Genomic DNA, 22,285 nt, shown 5'->3' with positions numbered 1-22,285 from the left:
GCAAATTCTTCAGATCCGGGCGAAGATTATCCCGCCTTCTTACAAGGGGAGCTGACCACTTCCCAAATTCGGCTTCATACTGGGCATTTACGTCGGGATTATTTCCTTGGTATACTTCAAAATCTAAAAGATATCCATGATGAGTGTTTAAGACACCATACCTTGAAACCAAAATGAATAGGTTTTCCTCTTATAAATTGTTTGCAGGGATGCCTCCTGAAACATGGCACCATACATTCATCATATGACAAGTGCTCCTCAGCTTGAAAGTTTTCCATAAAACGAGCAAGTAGGAGGTAAATAAAAGGTTTCAACTTCCACATTTTGTCGTTGAAATTTGGGTTCGTGTTATCAGCACCGTGAACGAAATGGCAAATTTCAAGAAACCTGTTTCACCGCACAGCACTTGCCACAACAGAATGGTGCATATCACATGTTTCGTCCCTATATGATCTCTTAGAAGGAATGGCATTGTATCCAGATAAAATAAAAATTGCAATGAAAACTTCTATTTCTTGAGGAGTGATATTCGGGGAAGGAAAAGTTGGCATATTTGTTAGATTCAGAAACTAAGTGATCAAAAATGTCATCTGTAAAAATTGACTCAAACAGTTCAACACACGATTTTTCTCGAACTTCGGTGAAGTCACTGTTGGAAAATATTCCTGAACGTGTGCTGAGGTTTCGCTTTCCCAATTTGCAGGAATTCAAGGTACCTTTCTGGATCTTACTTGTACCAACTCAACTTGATCCACTTCAACAGGGACATCTTCAAAGTCTTGATAGTCAGTTGGAGATTCACGGGTCATTAATTCTGCATTCGCTCGAAGCTGGCTATCAGGTAAATTGTCGCAAAGCCACCTCCATCTTCATCTCCACTGTCTTCGTCCGACAAAATTGCAGCTTCTGGAGGCTCAATGAATATCTTTTCTACATTAGAATTTTCATCATTTTTCAACAAGTCCAGTACTACGTGTAATGAAATTCTCCCAGAAAAATGTATGAACCCATAAATGTGAAGCACAATAAAAGACAGGATGAATGACTGCATAAAAGATACATTTCAACAAGAAAACAGCAATGCAGTGTATTTTATGTGAAAATTTTACTCTGATTAAAAATATTTAAATTAAAACATACAACTTATAACTTACACTATTATGCGTTGCTAAGTTGATAGAGAAGAATGAAATGAACAGAAAGGAACATCAGAACTATAACAATTATAGGCGGAGTTGTGCCAGGCAGAAAGACAGCACTTCTGCCCAGCATGCCAGGTAAGTACCACCAAACTTCTACTTCAAATGAAAGGACACCATAATCACCACGCCATATCTTAGCTAATCCCCATACATATAAGCACCTTAATGAAAAATATAGCACAACAGGGTCCATATAAATAACTATAGAACTGTAAATAACTATAGAAGTAAAACAGGAATTACTTACTTCAAACGTGCAGCCATTACTGCCACTCGTGAAAACAAGACTTCTTTTTATGTAGCTATACCGTACCAATGAGCATGATATAGTAAAACAAAACACGTAAGATGTTAGGCGGGACTTCCCTGAACATGATAATACTGTAGTAAATAATACACTGCGCACGGTTTCAATAATACGAGTCCAAGAATACTATGTAGTATGGCATGCTGGGCAGATTCAGGTTAAGCAACTTAACGGGACGAGAGTGGTACATTAAATTAACTGAGAGGTTTTTTTTGCTAGTTGCTTTACATCGCACCGACACAGATAGGTCTTACGGCGACGATGGGACAGGAAAGACCTAGGAATGGGAAGGAAGTGGCCATGGCCTTAATTAAGGTACAGCCCCAGCATTTGCCTGGTGTGAAAATGGGAAACCACGGAAAACAATCATCAGGGCTGCCGACAGTGGGGTTCAAACCCACTATCTCCCGGATGTGAGCTCACAGCTGCGCGCTCCTAACCGCACGGCCAACTCACCCGGTAGCTGAGTTTCACGGCATGTTAGCGTTAATGAAGGTTGATGAAACAACCATTCTGGTAACAATTACGTTAAAGCAGTATAACCTGACGTTACATACTTAACAGAGTTTGATGAAACCGCCCCGTATGGTCTCAAAACCTGACTCTTACTATACGAGGCCAGAAGGCTGAAAATTACCCATCTTCATTACCTTATAAGAAGTGTCCGAGTAGGACAATCGGTCTCTGACAAGCCTTCCAAGAATAGTATGAACTCGTGCTCCACGCATATCAATTGAGCGCTCAGAAGCCATTACTTAGCAAATCTATAGATTAATATATTGCATCACACCACCACACAATTATATCATAATTTATAACCACACGATTATGCAAAGCACAAGGCTACTGATGACTATCCTATGTGACTTGCCAAATTTATCAAGTCATCAATTAAAATTCACCAGAATTGCCTCCAAATGGCCCCTAAAATCTCCAGAAAAGTCGTTAGTTGCTATCTTTAAAATTCCATCACTAAATGGCTTCAAAAAGACTTACAGCCTACACTATTATGCGTTACTACGTTGATAAAGAAGATAGATAGTTGCCAAGACTGATCTGAACGAACAGTGCGAGAATGAGTGATTGAGAATCGATATACAGGTTTCAATAAACATCACACATTTGTGCACATTTCTCATATTATTAATAAACATTGATATTTCATCTGAAAGTGGTCTATGAGTGAAGGACTTCCAGCTACTGACATATAAAGCTTATATTGTGGGATTTTAAAACGAATGTTTGAAGTTCACCGAAAATAAGCTAAAATCGGGAGAAATAATGGAATAATTGGGAGGCAGGGAAAACTGCAGAGTTGGGAGGAACAAAGTTTTATAAACAGCACACCTCATAGTTGAAGGAACAGTCTAACAGTCTTTATGCTGGTGTAGTAAAGTCCAGAATTTGTGAGATTTACAACATGCCACAGTTTATCTCTCTCCAGTAGTTCAAGAGCACCTCGTTTATAAGTTGGAATGGGCCGGTTTATATGGGCATGCTAGGAGAGAGAGGGAGAAAAGAGGGGTGGTGAAAACACATTTCCAGTAAACCAATAACCCGCAGATTTAACATACGAGAAGACTCAGGGCTACAGAGAAAAGGTGGCAGATGACTATGTCAGCCAGAACTTGATATATGGAGTCCGGTGTTCATCTCAGATGCTGCAGGCGAAGAATGCAGTGCATAGTTGTTGCTGATAATGATGAAAGACGATGCATTGATGTACCACTACGGTGGTTGGCGGATAGACAGTCAGGGACAGTCAATAACATAACACAGAAAGCAGGTTATTGTAGCAAGCAATCTCAATTTATTGAATGTTAAGTGCAAATGATGGAAAGCACAACCAATAAAATAAGTTAATCTGGGAAGGACAGCTAAATCAGAAAATGATGGAACCAACTGGAGAGAAGAATATTCTAGACATTGTGGTGATAAAATCAGAAGAGTTATAGAGAAAATTGAAGTGATGGATGGCTTAAATGATCACCAACCTGTTTTTGTCGTAATTAAAAATAAATGTGATAGAAAGGAAGGTTGTAAATGTAGGACTATTACTGATAAGGCCCCAATTACCCATAGAGTATGGATCCAGTGTATGTGACCCTTAACAGGATTACTTTATTTGGGAACTGGAAAAGATCCAACGGAACACAACATTATTTGTTTCATGGTAAATTCTGACAAATGAGAATTGTTATGAAAGTGTTGTAAATTATAGGTTGGGAAGACTTGGAAGTAAGGAGACAAGCTGCCTGACTATGCGGTATGTTCAGTACTGTCAGTGAAGAGATAGCATTGATTAATGATAGCAATGAAGAAGCTTGAATGGAGTATTAAAAAACAGGAAAGATCATTATATCAGGATCAAGTAATATTCGTTTGCAGGGACAGGAATTAGCAATTGCAGTAATCTACCAAGAGATATGTTCAATATTTTTCCAACTTCTTTAAAACTCTCTTAAACAAAGAGTAGGCAAACAACTGATAGGTATCTGGCACCTGGGCAACAGCCCTAAATGCAGATCAGTGGTGACATTGACAGTTTTTTATTCTCAGTGTAAAACCGGTTTGTTTGAACTTTCTAACAGAGACAAAAATCTAAGGTCACCAACCATAGTGATAAACTCTACTGACATCATCTCCAGCATTTTAGGAATAGAGCAAGTAGAAAAACAGAGAAATAAGGGATCTACAAATGATGGAGTACACACAGAACATTATTGGATATCCTAGTTAAACACCTTGTGATTGCCACTAGTCCCAGTAACTAGTTAGGTGGTCAGAGTGCATTGATAATGAAGTAACTTTAGACATTGTACAGAATACAACATTTGACATCCTGCACACACTATCATAACAAAGTAAATAATATTTTGCCTCAAATGTGTCCCTCTTTCATCCGCGCACACCCTTAGTCACTCTGCGAGATACAATCACTCTCTTTCAACTACTCTATTCACTTACGTCACTTGCGGCATGCCTAGTTCAGCTTGCGTTGAAGAACCTGGGCCTAGAGTATTATCTAAACAAGTGTTGCTAATTCAGTAGTTTTCCAAACTAAATCCACAGGTTTTGCATGTCAGGCTATTTTGCTTTACATCGCACCGACACAGGTAGGTCTTATGGCGACGATGGGATGGGAAAGACCTAGGAATGGGAAGGAAGCGACCGTGGCCTTAATTAAGGTACAGCCCCAGCATTTGCCTGGTGTGAATATGGGAAACCACGGAAAACAGTCTTCAGGGCTGCCGACAGTGGGGTTCGAACCCACTCTCTCCCGATTACTGGATACTGGCCGCACTTAAGCGACTGCAGCTATCGAGCTCGGTGCATGTCAGGCTGATGTTAAATTTTTGTGTCTAGTGTCTAGTGAGAACTGTGGTGGACTTCAAACTATTTAGGAAGTAATTTAGAGGATATACAATTTTTTCTTAAAACAACTTAATGTACTTAAGAGAACGTTTCATTTGATAAAATATAACAAAAGCACTTCTAATTAATATGACTGTGAAATGCACATGGATCTCAAACTGTATCTCAGATATGAATTCAAGAAAAAGAGTTGAGATTTGAGGAAATCTCAATTACAAGCAGAACAAGAAAATGATCTGCATCGGAGAAGTATGCAATTTGTCTATCAATTCACATGCTCCCTGCCATTGTTGCACTGATGACATATCATCATTGTGCCTTGAAATACCATTATGTGACAATGTTGAGGGGAGAAATACTGACCCGCAACACATGTATCACAGAACAGAAATTTGATGATCTAGTTCATGCAATACTGAACTTTAAATGACAGAACCTTTCTGGTCAGAATTCTAGGCTGAAATATTACATATAATGGTTTTTCTAGGTACAATGACGACATGCGAGTGCATCACAAGTCACTGATGTCTCATACTGTACTTTGTTGGTGTGCGTCACAAAGCACATGCAACTCACGCCTAGGAAGTAGTTGTATGGGCTGCTGGTAGATAGTGAAAGTACCGTATTTCTCTGAATCCAAGATGACCCTAAACGCAAAACAACCGTCACTTCTTCCTTCAAAAAAATTATATCAGGCTTAAAAAGTGTGTTTTGATATCATATGAATGCCTATCTTGTACAGTATGCATTTTTAGACTATCTTTGTCTTCACTCTAACGCCGAATATTGGCTTTAGTTATGCCATATTTTCTTGTGGCTGCATGATTATTCTTTACTTCCGTGAGTTTCATATGCATTAAATTAAAATTGGCATCATAATATCAAAGAGAACCCATTGAAAATTTGCTGGCAATACCTGTTCCATGTCTCGACAATTTGACGATCCATCAGGGAAATATTCCTGCTGTCTATAAAACTGTTACTTTTACTACGTGTCAGGTTCAACCGGCTGCCGCTAGACGCACGTCTCGCTTCCCAGCTTCGGCTGACCTTAGCGGCTAGCGATGTATAATGAAGACGCGGTCGCTGAAGGTCGAGTTTATTGCGCCGTGGTATGGCCATTTCGCCCCTGAGTTTTTCATGCACATACCTCATAATTGAATCTTCCACTTCTTTAAAGTGTCCTTGTTGCGAGCCACTGAATGCATTTTTTGTACATTATGCATTTTTAAGCTATCTTTGTCTTCACACTAACATGGAACTTTGGCTTTAGTTACGCTGTATTTTCTAGCAGCTGCACAATTATACTTAATTTTCATGTGTTTAATAACCTTTAACTTAAAACTGGCATCATAATATCGATGGGAACCCGTTGAAAATATGCCAGCAATATCTGTTCCCTGTGTTTTTTACAGCACGATGATCCATCACGAAAACACTCCTGCTGTCTGTAAAACTGTTAATGTTACTGTCAGGTACAGTAGACACGTTATAACTCTGCCACTGAGTAGCCATAGCCTTTCTAAGAATTTGAAGGTTCACATGTTTTGATGCCGTTCTGCCGATTAGAGAAACGTTTTTGAAGAGGCTAGTACAGGCACATTTTTTAAATCTATTCGGGGGATTGTCGCTCGCATGGTCACCCGCGTTGCGAGCCTGTCTCCCGTCAAGTAGAAAGTTATTCTCTCTTCACTATTTCCCGAGAACCAACTGGTTGCCGTGGCTAGCGATGTAGCCTATAGGCCTAATACAGACACGGACGTTGAAGGTCGAGTTTTACGCGCGCACGGGGGGTTGAAGGGAAGCAACGTGGTTCTCCTGGTAGATGTCAATGGTGTTCATTAGTCAGGTTGCGAATGCAAGACAACCTATGATTATTCACATGAGATTCTGAGAAAAAAAAAGTCACCTTGGATTCAGAGAAATGCGGAATGCTACTTTGAAATAATTCAAGACATGTCACGTTCTCGCATTCCTCAGCAGGGTGATCCACTAGTCTTGCATTTCATTGAGCATCAATAATCATTGAGTCCACGAATCACACGTGCCTTGTGAACCACAGTACAGTCAGTGACATCCCATTCTACATATTGGCGCAGGTAGATTTACTTGAGTATAGATACATATATATAATGGGCAGTAAAGGAAATAAAAGAGGAATTTGGAAAGGCAATCCCAATCGAAGGAGAGGATATAAAATCTCTCAGATATGCCAATGATATTGTGATTTTATCAGAGTCTGCAGAAGATCTGGAGAAATTGTTCAATGGTACGGACACAGTATTGGAGAAGGAGTACAAGACGAAAATAAATAAATCCTAAACAAAAGTAATGGAGTGCAGTTGAACGAAGTCAGGTGAGACAGGAAATGTTAGATTAGGAAATGAAGTCTTAAAGGAAGTAGTAAAGTAACTAACGATGGCAGAATTAAGGACACAAAACAGACTTGTAAAAGAAAGAAAGGCCTTTCTTAAGAAAATAAATTTGCTCACTTTGAATATTGATACGAGGTTCAGTGACCATACTCCGCAATCATCTATGTAACATCTGAAGAACCGTATTGCAAATTTATTCCTGAGCCTTGTGGTGATTTTTCTACCTGGCACATTAGCAAAGTCAACAGTAACTTAGAAGACAAAATACTGTGTAGTCGACATACTTTGTCATTGTGGCAGCCTCCGCATGAGGGACGTTGTAATAATAAAAAGGAATTAGAAAGATGTTTGGAAAGTAGCTTTGTGTGGAAGTGAATCATGGACAATGACTAGCACAGAAAATAAGAGAGTAGAAGCCTTTGAAACGTAACGTTAGAGACAAATATTGGAGGCGAGATGGGTATACCAATTCACGTATGAGACAATGAATCGAATTGATGAAAGGAGAGCGCTTTGCAAAATTTATCCAGAAGAGAGATAGAATGATAGGACACATCTTACGACACCCAGGACTTGTTCAGTTAGTTTTTAAGGGAAGTGTAGGCAGAAAGAACAGTAGGGGTAAATCAAGGCATGATTATAACAAACAGATGTAACAGTAGTTACATAAAAAGGAAAAGGTTAGCACAAGATATGATGGCATGGAGAACAGCATCGAACCAGTCTATGGACTGATGACCCAAAGAACAAAAACGACAATGACACAGACGTCAACAAATGCATATTTAGACAAAATAATTATAAGCGAACATATTTATTTGCATTATAATAAAGGCACTGCATTTGAAGTTATAAAATAAGAATTTTTAATAATACTGTTCTCAATTTGAACCTAACCATCTTTTCTTCCGCACTGATCATGAAATTTCTGAAAATATTCACACTCCCGATTTCAATGATTTGAACATTATATAACAACAATTTGTATTTTGAACGCAGTAAGTTCAATTTCAGCATTGAAGAATTTCGTTAAAGCGAGCAATGCACATGAACAGGATGTTAGGGTGTTTCTTTAAGTACGCCGTCACCTGTTTTGTTTTCTTGTCAGAATCTTCAAGGCATTCTCAAAATTTTGCTTCAATTTATCAGGGAGGGGTTGGATTTGGTACGGACAATTGCCTGGTTGATGGTTAGCTTCAGTGTCTGCGATGTACCAGAATCTCAATAGAAGAAGAAAGTGATCCTGTGGTGTGGCTTTACCAGTCCTAGAGGTCGAACATGATGTCGTTCTTCGAGCAGTATGAGTTGATAACTGGGGGAAGGAACAAGACCCATAAATATAATGATCCCTAGAAACGTTTTCAATTTTTCTACATTTTCCTTCCATCTCAAACTTCTGAACTTGCTTGCTTTTCTCATTATGATTTTGTTTAAATTGTATGGCATACTTGTTGGTTTCCTGAACCAGCAGATTGTTAACCACAAAGTGAGAGTACAGGGTCTCCCTATAAACTAAGACGAATGCACGGTGTTTGTACTTTGCGTTATGGCAGTTGCCTCAGCCAAAATTTTGTCACATGCAGCCAACCTGCTTTAAGCATGTATACGATCTTACATGAAATCTTACCTTATAAAGATGCTGGAAGTGTCGCCCTTCCTGGGTTATACGGGCAATGTATCTGGTAACCACAGTCTGGCTGACGTGGGTGAGTTCTGCCTCTATAATGTTTCTCATTTCTTAATGTTTACTTTCAGTTCCTCCAATGTGTGAGGATTTGTACTATACACTTTTTCTTTCGGCTCACCCCACAAGTAAAATTCACACACTGTTACATCTGGGGAACGAGGGGGAAACAGACCAGCACTGATCACTCTGTCTGAAAACACTTCTGAGATTGTAAGAAGGGAATCTTCTGCTGTATGAGCAGGTGCTGAATGTTGTTGAAACCACCCAAGCGATTTTTCTTCTTCCATTAACTGATGGAAGAACGGCATCAAAATGTCATCTTGGTACCTATCTGCATTTACTGTTCTCCGAAAAAATTAGGCCCAGTTATTTGTCTTGCACTAACAGCACACCAAACACCAATCTTCCTATCATAACGAGGGACTTCATAAATACCATTAGGATTTTCTGCACACCAACAGCAAGAGTTATGAATGTTCACATTACCATTAAGATGAAACCAAGCCTCAACCGAAAAGAACACAAGCTGTGGATCGAATAAACAATCATTCAATGATACAAGATACCACTCGCTCCTGTGGTTAGATCACCAGGTTTTGAACAATGGGCCCGTGTAAACATGTACAGTAGGATGTGTAACAGCTTCGTAGCTCTGTGTGCAAAAGAAACTGAAACCCCTACTTTTTTATACCGATTCTGTGAGCGATTTATTCGGTAACTGGTTAAGATTCGTACCAATGTCACGTAGCTTTTCCTCTGTTAAAACAGTGTATGCGCACAGGTTTTTTTTATTTAGCACTGAGCCAGTAATTTCACATTTATTTACAATTAAGTAAATCTGTGCTCCTGAAGGTGGCACTTCAGCAGGAAATAGCTGAACAAAAGCATCATGTACCTGTTGAGCGGACTCATACTTAAAATAATTTCTACATACGAAAATACGGCGTTGCAATGATAACTGTCTCACCCTGTTAACCGATGATCCTAAAAATGACCCCAAAACCTTGATCAAATGACCTTAAATGTTTTAAAAACTACCTAAACACTTAAAAAAAGACCTAAAATAAATAAATTCATGTTTAAAAAATTGAAAATCTTAGATGAAAATAAATTAACACCTATCCTCTCCACTGCAGTAAAAGACAACGTACATTCGAAGATTCTCGAATGTGAAGGAACGGCACTGTTGGTGAGAACATTGTTGTACACTCGGAAGCTTCTTTCTACTTCCGCTGAGACTGTAAGACCATACTTGAACAGAGACAAGTCATTGGGCATCAATTCCTCTTGTATTTCCACAGTTCTACAACTATACCCCAAAAATACTTCAACTATCGCACAAAAAGTTTTGTATCCTGGATTTTTGTCTAATAAGTTTCTAAATTTCCGTAAGACCTTCTCGCCAATATAACCAGCCATGCTATTCAATGTAGCTTCAACTTTCTTAAACAGTGTTACAGCTTTTTCCAGTGCAATGTTCCTTTCTTGAAGACTTGGTATGGTAGACGGTAAACAACCGAAGTTTAACTTGATATATGCTCATTTTCCCTTTATTTCATCATTGTTAAATACCTGTTGGGCTCGCTCTAGCTTCTTCTGCGTCAAGAGCGTTTACAAAGAATTTCACTGTTTGAAAATGCTCACAAAAATAAAAACAAGCTTCTAGCCAAGAGACTCAACACATTATTATTGGTTGTGGAGGTAATGGAAGGCCAGTAGAGAGGTATTTGAAATTTTCTCTGCGTGAGGGTGATTTAACCAATATCTTTTTAATGTATGAAAAAAGTTAATCCACTTGCAGAAAATTTGACCTCACTTCTTCTGCCACTCTACACAAACCATGTGCCAAATAGGTTGCATGTATCATTCATGGATAAAAGTCGTTGATTTTGCCGCTTTAACCATATATGGGGTGGCATCAGTGATAAAAAGGCAGCATGTCCTCATGCTGGATCCTATCAGGTCTCAGCAACGGCACAGAATTGGTGAATAGAATACTTATAGCTGAATGATTTACTTTCTGTAGAACTTCAGAAGTCAACAAAAATATTTTACATGGTACATCAAGCTTGCGCTTGTTACACTGGCTATGTACCGACCTTCAATGTCGGTGCTTTCGTCAATGGAAACTGAGATTTTCTTTCCTGTGACATACACTCTAATATTTCACATAATTTCAACATAGCACAAAGGAATTTAATTCTTTCTTAAAGTTGATTCGTCCAGTAAAGAATGTCCCAAGTTATGTTCAAGAAATCTTTTCAGCTTTGGGTTATTCTTAGACACTAACACGTCCCACAACTCGTTGCACAACTTGGATGAAGCATCCACTTTCTTCCCTATACTCTGAAAAAGTAGAATTTGCAACTTTTTTAATTTGTTGGAATTTTCAACAGCCAACTTATGCTTCTCACCCCTTATATACTGTTGCACCGTGAATTGTTGCTCAGCCGCTACCTTAACTTCACAAAAATTACAGAATAATACAGAACCATCGGTTGAAAAAACTTCCTTGCCAAACTCACTAATTATGTTTTCTAATGTAGTAGCGTCACAAGGCTTCACTTTCGACATTACTATAGGCAGAAAGGAACTCTTAGTTAATTAAAATAGGAAAAGAAACGCACACTACCGAATGCATTGAGATCAACTGGCTCACTGAACGGTAGCGACAACACTTAGCTATGATGCAAGCCAAGACCCTTATAGAGAGAGAGAGAGAGAGAGAAAATGACATCCCCTATGATCCCATGCACTGAACAGTAGCAAGAACATGGTGCTATGATGCAAGCCAAATTCCTAATACAGAGAGAAAGGGAATTCCCCTATCATATCATACAATCCAGAGACCTTGTGATGAGAAGAGATGATGTACTTTAGTGTGCAACGAGTCATTAAAAATTGCCACAAATGTAAAGAAGAGACCTGAAAAATTTTGTAAAATGAAAAAAAAAAATGACCTAGAATTCCTGAAATGTAAAAAAAGACCTAAAACTTTAAAAATACAGAAAATGACAAAAAATTACCTAAAGACTTTGCATTTCTGTAATAAACTCGTACATGGAATTTATATCATAGCGGGCATTGCATAGTAGACACACAAAAAAATGATGTCATCAAAATCTGCACCCTAGTCATAACTTTTGAACTACAAGGATAACTTACCCTTTGCGTATTTTCGTTACTCAACATAGTTCAGGTTGGGGAGGACAGGGGACTTGTGGTTTTCAAGCAGCTGTTTAGTGGGTAATCATGTTTCACTGTTCGCAATACTGAGCTACCGATTCACCATCACTAGTAGAGGTTTCATCACATAATAGGTCATCTTCATTATTTACATTTCATGGATTAGCATCAATTGGTCTTTTGGCCACATTTATTCAAAACACAATTAGAAGATAATATACATGCGAGAAATAACACAACAATCTAAACAATACTTTACAAAATTACCTACAAATCTCAAGAGCAACATAATTAACCATCAAAATATAATTCAAGCATTCAGCATTTATGAACACACTGTAAGACACGACTGTGTAAGACAAATACAGACACAGATAATCCTTACATGGAACAACTACCATTTAAAAAATGTGGGGAATCCCCTGACAGATACAGCTATGACCATGGAGTTAAACAAAGTCCTAGATGAGTACCTTAATAAAGCTCACCTTTAAAATTTTAACTTGATCTGGCAGATAAAACCCCAGTAAAAATAAAATCATCACACGGTGGATGCCATTTTGCCCCCAGGGAAGAGAACATACAGCATTTGTGCAGCATACACGACATTCATCATTATATGGGTTAATCTTTTTTCATAAGCAATCATAAGCATTTTCTATTTGCAAATTAAACCCTACTGATCCAGGGGCATGAATTAAATGTTTATCAATGAATTGGTTCAGGTACAATTTCTTCCAGAAATCATTTAGTAACACTTCAGAGTAACAAGAATTACAAAACAAAAGGAACCCATGTAAAGGGACAGGAGAAGACACTCCCTCAGTGCGATTTCGTAGGCAGTAAGTTCCAGTTCTACCCAAAGCTCTATATTATAAATTTACCCTACTTTAGAACATGAGTACATACCTTATTTCCAGGACCATTAAGTTGCTGACTAATGGTAACACTAGGTGGTTTTCTCTTTCTGAAGCAGCACCAATATGCTACTGAGGAGATTAAGAGAAGTAATGTAACAACTAATGCTGATGTTACATACAGCCAGAGATTGAACACTGAAAACAAAAAACAACAAAAAATTGACAGAAAAAATATAGAAGAAAGGAATAAATTATGAAATGTGATAGATCTACAAGATGCACTTGTTAGAGTTCTCTGTTCTCTTATCTGATCCGTCATGAAATGGCTCTTTAAATATGGATTCACTTTAACAATTTTAATACAAACCAACAGTTTCTAATATTGGCATCAAAAATCAAAACAATCCAATGAACAAAGCTGAAACATGAATCTTTATTACAGAAAGCCAACTTGGATTTTTAAAGGACCTTAAACTGTAATGAACTTAATAGTGAGTGAAAACTTCATAAATAATTCCTTAGAGCAGGAGGATCAAGTGTGCTGTAGGTGTATTAGGACATTTTGCCCATATTGTATAAGTCTCGTGCACAAGCAGTCGAAAGATCCCAGCAGCACAGATGTTTGCACTTCATTAGCTTTATCTCATATGAGCAACTTACAAAGATCTCAAGGATTCGTACACTTGAAACAAAGAGAATGTATTTTTATGTATAATTCCTGTTCATTTATTTATACATTGTATGTGGTTAAAAACAAAGCAGGAAAGATTATTTTTGAAAATGGGGAGGTAGGTGACCTCTGGAAGCAATATATTGAAGATCCATATGAAGGTCAGGAAATAGATAACATTCAAGATTATGTAGAGGATGAGAGCCTGATTGAGGTAGAAAGGAAAGTCCTATCAATTAAAAAAGTGAGTTTAATATGGCTCTACACTTATTAAAGGATAAAAAAGCCACAGGTGTTAATAACATTTCAGCAGAGCTCCTAAAGAACTGTGGAGACGTCATGAAAGAGAGATTGTTTGATATCATTAGAAACTGCTATGAATAAGGAATTATACCACCTGATTTCATAAATAGCCGGACAATAACACTCCCAGAGAAAGGAAATGCCAAGAACTGTTCAGATTACAGAACAACAGCCGTTCTATCCCATGCTTCTAAAATCCTACTGACAATACTTAAAGGTAGAATCAGCAGGAAAATTGAACAGAATTTAGATGACGACCAATATGGCTTCAGAGCAGGTAAGAGTACTAGAGAAGCAACTCTAGCACGGCGTCAAATCCTGGAGAGAAGACTGGAAGTTAACAGGAAAACTTATGTAACTTTTGTGGATTTAGAGAAAGCATTCGACAAGGTTGACTGGAAGTTATTATTTCAAACTCTGAGAACATTGGGTCTTACTCGGAAGGACAGATGTTTGCCTTTTAATCTGTATAGAGCCCAATGCACAGAAATAAACATCAACGGAACGACACGAGAAGCAAGAATAAGAAGAGTGCGGCAAGGCTGTTCCATATCACCTTATCTGCTTAATATCTTCATAGAATTCGCTATTAGAACAGTAAAAGAAAAAGCCAAAGGGATAAATTTTAATGGTAAACAAATTCATAGTATTTGCTTTGCAGATGATATTGCACTGATAGCTGATTCAGAGCACAAAATGACTAGGATGCTCGGTATACTGAACAACACGTCAGAGAAGTTCAGGCTAAAAATAAACACAAAACGAAAATGATGGTTGTTCAAAAGAAGAAGACTGAATTGACAACAAATACTAAATTAGGCTGTGAAAAAATAGATCAGGTTAAAGAATTTTGTAATTTGGTTAGTGTTATTACCAATGATAATCAGTGCCTGACAGAAGTCAAACGAAGAATTAATAATAAATAATAATGTTATTTGCTTTACGTCCCACTAACTACTTTTTAAGGTCTTCGGAGATGCCGAGCCGCCGGAATTTAGTCCCGCAGGAGTTCTTTAACGTGCCAGTAAATCTACCGACACGGGGCTGTCGTATTTGAGCACCTTCAAATACCACCGGACTGAGCCAGGATCGAACCTGCCAAGTTGGGGTTAGAAGGCCAGCGCCTTAACCGTCTGAGCCACTCAGCCCGGCAAACGAAGAATTGCTATGGCAAAACAAGTGTTTCAAAGCAGGAAAAAAACTATTGTTAAATAAGCACATATGAATTGAAACCAGGAAGAAATTTGTTAAAAACTTTGTTTGGAGTGTGCTAACTTGTGGTTGTGAGACCTGGACTTTGGGAAAACAAGCACAAACAGTACTAGAAGCTGCAGAAATGTGGTTCTGGAGAAGACTGACAGGGACGAGTTGGACAGAAAAAAAAAGACTCTCATCCAAATCTTGAATGAATTTAATGAGAAACGGACCTTAACTTATTTCATATAGCAGAGGAAAGCTAAATTTCTTGGACACGTCCTAAGACATGACACCTTTCTCCAGAATATCTTTGAAGGAAAGGTCCTAGGGAAGAAGTCGAGAGGAAAACCATGCCTCTCATACCTTAGGAACATAATCACTCAGCTGGGTTTTGTTTCCTACGTCATGATGAAAAAGATTGCTGAAGACCGTGGGATGTGGCTGCAGCGACAAGGCTTAGCCTTTAGATAATGGATGAATGGCTTTTACTGCCAAAAGTCTGAGGACGTGTTAAGCTGGCCTGATGCAGGTAATTTTGACGTCCATAGGCGACCTGCATGTCTGAGCGTGGGATAACTACAATAATGAGGTAAGGAAAGGGTGAAATCCCATATCAGCACATAGCCTATTCCTGTTGAATAACACCAAGGGGTCTGTTCAATGCAGCATTATCAGGTGCCCTCACTCCATATGAAATTTGTGGAGAGAAATGGAATTGAATCCACTTTTTTTTTTTTTTTTTTGCTATTGGCTTTATGTCGCACCGACACAGATAGGGCTTATGGCAATGATGGGATAGGAAAGGCCTAGGAGTTAGAAGGAAGCAGCTGTGGCCTTAATTAAGGTATAGCCCCAGTATTTGCCTGGTGTGAAAATGGGAAACCACGGAAAACCATCTTCAGGGCTGCCAACAATGGGATTCAAACCCACTATCTCCCGGATGCAAGCTCACAGCCATGCACCCATGATCTCATGGCTAACTCGCCCGGTAATCCAGGCTTTGGAATACAATCTAGGGACTAGAAATTGTATACCACCACCTCTCCTATCCTGCCATCCAAAATTATGATGGTGAAACTCTTTTCTATCAAAGGGACTTGAACCAGCTAACCACAGCATCAGATCATATAGACTTGGCACCTTAATAATCTTGGCCATCAGGTGCACTGTTATTTTTGTCCAAAATCTTATCAAGTAAAACTGAATAATAATGCTATTGGTTTTATGTCCTGCTGACTACTTTTATAGGTTTTGGAAATGCTGAGGTGCCAGAATTTTGTCCTGCAGTAGTTCTTTTACTTGCCAGTAAATCTACCGAGACGGGGCTGATATCTGAGCACCTTCAAATATCACCGGACTGAGCCAGGATCGAATTTGCCAACTCGAGTTCAGAAAGCCAGCACCTTAACCATCTGAGCCACTCAGCCCAGCTCAAGTAAACTTGAATGCCTTGGCATTCTTGGTAAGATATCCCTAAAAGTTCAAGATCATAAAACTGAACCACTTGAACTCTTTTCTTTTCCTGATCATAGTACAAGTTATAGCTACTACAATGTACTGGACCATATTATGTGCTCTGCAGTCATGTTTGGAGTTTTCAACTGTACTACTAGGAGTATTACAAATATTGTATTTGTTCAAGGATGTAAAACTATTTCTTCGTGTAGTATTTTGTTTCACTTCCTTCATTCATTTTATATTATTTAACATTAGAGATATGGTGTTTCTTTTATTTTAATGCAGGAAAAAGAAACCTGTTATTGGCAACAACAAATGCACAGCCTACTCCCACTTCTGCCCTTGAACCATCCCTGAAAAAAAAAAAAAAAAAAAGGCCGAATCAGGGTACTGGCCAACAACGGACAGAAAGTGTCTCCAATAAATAGAAGGGTCCGTGTTTACCTTTGGGCCGGTGTGCAATTCTAAAATGATTTTAGGTCATTGTACTATCCAAGGAGCTGCCCTACTTGGTCGGCTGACAAGACAAGGAACCGAAGGTACATCAAATAATCTGTGAGTGTTATCCAAGCGTATTCCTACCGCCTGCATTGCTCGAGGGTAAGCAGCGTAGAGATGATGGTTTCTATTGTGGAATACGCCAGGATAGCTCGGGTGAAGTGGCATCTGTAGCAAATTTGCAGCATAGGACAGAAGCATTTGCTGGCGCCTCAGGTGTAAAGGCGGTACACCAGATTCAGCGAGACAATGGGGGCTTGTACAAAAAGCGCCTGTTGCCAACCTAACTCCACTGTGGTGAATGCTGTTCAGTTGGGCTAGGACACTTTGCCTTGCTGATCCATATGCTGCACTGCCGTAGTCTAACCTTGATAAAATACACTGACTGACAGAGCAAATGCAACACCAAGAAGGAGTGGTCAGAACTTTATGCCAATTGCAGGGTAGACTGACGTCACTGAGGTATGCTCATGATGTGAAATGCGCCGCTGTGCTGCGCACGTAGCGAACGATAAATGGGGCACGGCGTTGGCGAATGGCCCACTTCGTACCGTGATTTCTCAGCCGACAGTCATTGTAGAACGTGTTGTCGTGTGCCACAGGACACGTGTATAGCTAAGAATGCCAGGCCGCCGTCAACGGAGGCATTTCCAGCAGACAGACGACTTTACGAGAGGTATGGTGATCGGGCTGAGAAGGGCAGGTTGGTCGCTTCGTCAAATCGCAGCCGATACCGATAGGGATGTGTCCACGGTGCAGCGCCTGTGGCGAAGATGGTTGGCGCAGGGACATATGGCACGTGCGACGGGTCCAGGCGCAGCCCGAGTGACGTCAGCACGCGAGGATCGGCGCATCCGCCGCCAAGCGGTTGCAGCCCCGCACGCTACGTCAACCGCCATTCTTCAGCATGTGCAAGACACCCTGGCTGTTCCAATATCGACCAGAACAATTTCCTGTCGATTGGTTGAAGGAGGCCTGCACTCCCGGCGTCCGCTCAGAAGACTACCATTGACTCCACAGCATAGACGTGCACGCCTGGCATGGTGCCGGGCTAGAGCGACTTGGATGAGGGAATGGCGGAACGTCGTGTTCTCCGATGAGTCACGCTTCTGTTCTGTCAGTGATAGTCACCGTAGACGAGTGTGGCTCCGGCAGTAACTGTGGAGCGCCCTACCGCTAGACAACGCGGCATCATGGTTTGGGGCGCTATTGCGTATGATTCCACGTCACCTCTAGTGCGTATTCAAGGCACGTTAAATGCCCACCGCTACGTGCAGCATGCGCTTCGGCCGGTGGCACTCCCGTACCTTCAGGGGCTGCCCAATGCTCTGTTTCAGCAGGATAATGCCCGCCCACACACTGCTCGCATCTCCCAACAGGCTCTACGAGGTGTACAGATGCTTCCGTGGCCAGCGTACTCTCTGGATCTCTCACCAATCGAACACGTGTGGGATCTCATTGGACGCCGTTTGCAAACTCTGCCGCAGCCTCGTACGGACGACCAACTGTGGCGAATGGTTGACAGAGAATGGAGAACCATCCCTCAGGGCACCATCCGCACTCTTATTGACTCTGTACCTCGACGTGTTTCTGCGTGCATCGCCGCTCGCGGTGGTCCTACATCCTACTGAGTCGATGCCGTGCGCATTGTGTAACCTGCATATCGGTTTGAAATAAACATCAATTATTCGTCCGTGCCGTCTCTGTTTTTTCCCCAACTTTCATCCCTTTTGAACCACTCCTTCTTGGTGTTGCATTTGCTCTGTCAGTCAGTGTATGTGCCCAGGAACCAGAGGAACCCCTAAGTAGTGCCACTAAGAAACTTCAAGTTTTGCTTTTAACTGCCGCACGTGTAGCTCCCACGATAATTTGCTGTCGAAAAGGAGCCCAAGAAAATGGGAAGTGTCAACTACTGGAAGAGCAACATTCCCTAAATAAAGCTCAGGGTGGGAGTGAGGAGTGCACTTCCAGCAGAAGTGTACAACTGAGGGCTTTGCAGTTGAAAACCGAAAGCCATGTTCTAAGGTTCACTGTTCCACTCTCCTAATTGTCTGCTGTAATTGTTTCTCAGCGATGGCCATATTTTGTGAAGTATAATGCAGAGCAAAACAGTCCATATATAGCATCGGTATTACTGTTGAACCAGCAGCAGCGACAATACCATTTATGGCAAGCACGAACAGAGTGACACTAAGAACCAATCCCTGTGGGACTCAATTTTCTTGAAAGGGGTATTGCGAACATGACCCTCCTACTCGGACACGGAATAGGCGGAGCGACAAATAATTTGCAATAAATACCGGCAAGTTACCTCGGAAATTCCATTGATGCAAGACTGAAAGATGCTGTATTGCCATGTGGTGTCACAGGCTTTTTCTAAGTCAAAGGAAACTCCACCAAATAATGTTTTTGGAGAAAAGCCTCCTGGATAGAACTCTCCAGGCATACCAGGTGGTCAGTGGTTGAGCGAGCAGCTCAAAAACCACATTGGTATTCGGACAAAGGTCCTCTTTTCTCCAGGCACCTCACAAGTTGAAGATTCACCATCTGCTCAAAAAGCTTACACGAGCAGTTTGTAAGGCAAATAGGTCTGTTACTTCCTGCATATTTAGGATTTTTGTTAGGCTTGAGGACAGGAATTACCATCCCCTCTTACCACTGCGATGAAAACTCACCCTCTACCCAGACTGGGTTGAACACACCAAGGAGATATAAAAGACTATCGTCAATATGGTGTTTTAATATCTGGTTGTGGACATTATCTGGTCCAGGAACCGTATCCTTGCAAATCGCCAAGGTGCTGCAGATTTCACACTCCATTAAGGGCACATTATAGTCCTCTGAAGCTTGAGTGGAAAAACTGAGTAGGCAACGTTCTGCCTCCCACTTCAGAGCTAAGAAATCATTATGGTAATTCCCAGAACCAGACACATCCATGAAATGACTGGCTAGATAATTATCAATATAACATGAATCTGTGACGATATTGCCTGCAATGGAAATTCCCGGTACTAAGGGTGGTCCTTGTATAACCCAAAATATGTCGAAGTTTAGTCCACATGTGAGATGACTGTGTATGTGACGTCATTTAAGACACACCTCTCCCACGAAGCTTTCTTACTCTGTCGAATAAGAACTCCGCCTTAGAGCGGAGTTTTGTAAATGTTACCAAGCTGGCCACAGTAGGCTGACTACGATAGCGTTTATGAGTATGACAGCGTTCTTTTATAGCTGCTGCAATTTCTTTGTTCCACCAGAGAACGAGTTTTTGGCGAGGAGTCCCTGAAAAGGACGTAATGGACTCCTAAGCAGAAGCAAGAATAACTTGTGTTATGTAAGTTATATCGCCGTCTACGCTACAGCCAGTTGCGTCGGTAAAGGTAGCTAGTGCTGTGCACTTTGGCCAATCAACATGTTTAAGAATCCACTGAGGAGGAAGAGCCTCGATAGATTTTTGTTTCAACAAAGTAAGAATAATTGTGAAATGGTCACTGTCACAGACCAGCGTGTACATTCCACCGAAGCAGAAGAACCAGTGCTCGGCTGCATACATTAAGGTCAATGCGAGAGTATGTGCCGTAACTTACGCTGAAATGTGTTGGTTTACCTGTATTCAAAAGACATAAATCCGTTACATCATTTATATTAAGAGGCTGGCCTGGTAGAAAATAAACATTACGCACTGTTGCTATGACAGGCAGCGGTACCCGCAACGTAACTGATTCCAGGGGGGTTCTTCGAGGACCCTCTTTGCCATAGGTATCAGTAATAACAACAATACTAACGCCACCGGACGTCCGGTAAGCATAATAAAATTTTGTCGAGTATAGTCTGAAATTTCTCATGAACGGATCATGACCTGGTCTGAGATTGGTTTCCTGAACACAGACTATACTTAACGCGAACTCACTAACGAGCTGGCGCAGCTCGGCAAGATGCCTGTAATAACCATTACAATTCCACTGTAACAGTGCCATAGTGTGGACTAAAAGAGATAGTGTTAGGTTATGAGCGACAATATGCTCTTAAACCTAAACCCTATCAACATCTACATCCGTAGATGTAGATGACAGCTCATCGTCCACCCTGTCATCAACAGACGTTGGGATTGACACCCAGAACTCACGACTTATTTTGGGGGCAAGATTTTGTCCTACGAAGGGAGCGCACAGGTTTAGGAGCGGGCGAACCTGCTGGTGCTGATTAATACCCTTCAGATGCGGGGTACGTCCTCCGCGAGAGAAATGCAGGAGCACCTGGTAAGGATGCTCCGCATCTCCGCCTTCTTTTCTTCTTTGCTATCTTGCTTGCTATTGCTATCTTGCTTGCTATTGCTATCTTGCTTAACATCGCACCGACACAGATGTCTTATGGCGATGATGGGATAGGAAGGAAGGAAGTGGCCGTGGCCTTAATTAAGGTACAGCCCCAGCATTTGCCTGGTATGAAAATGGGAAACCACGGAGATATATTCCCAACCCTGGTCAACGATGCCGCCTCCGCCGACGTGGGAACGGCTTTCACCGACCTTTTTTGGGGGGGGGGGCTATTGGCCTTCCTCCCCTGCTGCGCCAGCTTAGGAGTCCCAGCCGGTACAGACTTCTTTGTGGTCGAAGATGGGGCAGTCCCCCTCTTCGAGCTTCCACTCTTTGCGGCTTTACTCGCAGGAGCAACAGCTGCCTTGGACACACCGATTGCAACATGTTTAGAAGATATAAAAGACTGTGCTATCTTCGTGTAGTTTAACGTCTTGATGGGTGCATTCATATAATTGAACTTATGGCGTGCTTCTTGGTAGGAAACACCATCCAGGTTCTTGATCTCCTGGATCTTCCTCTCACCGACATACACCGCACAGTTTCTATCTCCGGGCGTATGAAGACCAGGGTAGTTAGTGCACCTGTAAGGAGTTGTGCACTCTTCCGCGCCGTGAGCTCCTCTTCCACATGTCCTACATACAGACTGATTCAAGCAACGAGATACCACGTGCCCGAACCTCTCGCATTGACAGCAGCGCATGGGAGGCGGAATGTATGGCCTCACATCGCAGTGATAAGTTGTTACCTTGACGTTTTCTGGTAACACTGATAATTTGAAGAAGACAATGACCGCACCCTTGGCAATGTGCTCGCCGTTGACCTTGCGTGTAAAGCGCCGGACGTGTGTC

General features: G+C 41.0%; 1 protein-coding gene across 3 annotated transcripts in view; it reads right to left on the bottom strand.

Moving 5' to 3' along the window:
* Window positions 1-22,285, bottom strand: part of LOC136864314 (tyrosine-protein kinase transmembrane receptor Ror) — a 245,381-nt gene that overhangs the window by 134,987 nt on the left and 88,109 nt on the right. For all 3 annotated transcript variants that reach the window (XM_067141132.2, XM_067141130.2, XM_067141131.2), the window contains one exon: window positions 13,042-13,187. In XM_067141132.2, the coding sequence (XP_066997233.2) occupies window positions 13,042-13,187 (146 nt within the window). The remainder of the gene's footprint in view (window positions 1-13,041; window positions 13,188-22,285) is intronic.

The sequence above is a fragment of the Anabrus simplex genome, chromosome 2, assembly GCF_040414725.1.
Source record: "Anabrus simplex isolate iqAnaSimp1 chromosome 2, ASM4041472v1, whole genome shotgun sequence".
Taxonomy (NCBI): domain Eukaryota; kingdom Metazoa; phylum Arthropoda; class Insecta; order Orthoptera; family Tettigoniidae; genus Anabrus; species Anabrus simplex.
This window is presented reverse-complemented; position numbering and strand designations above follow the sequence as displayed.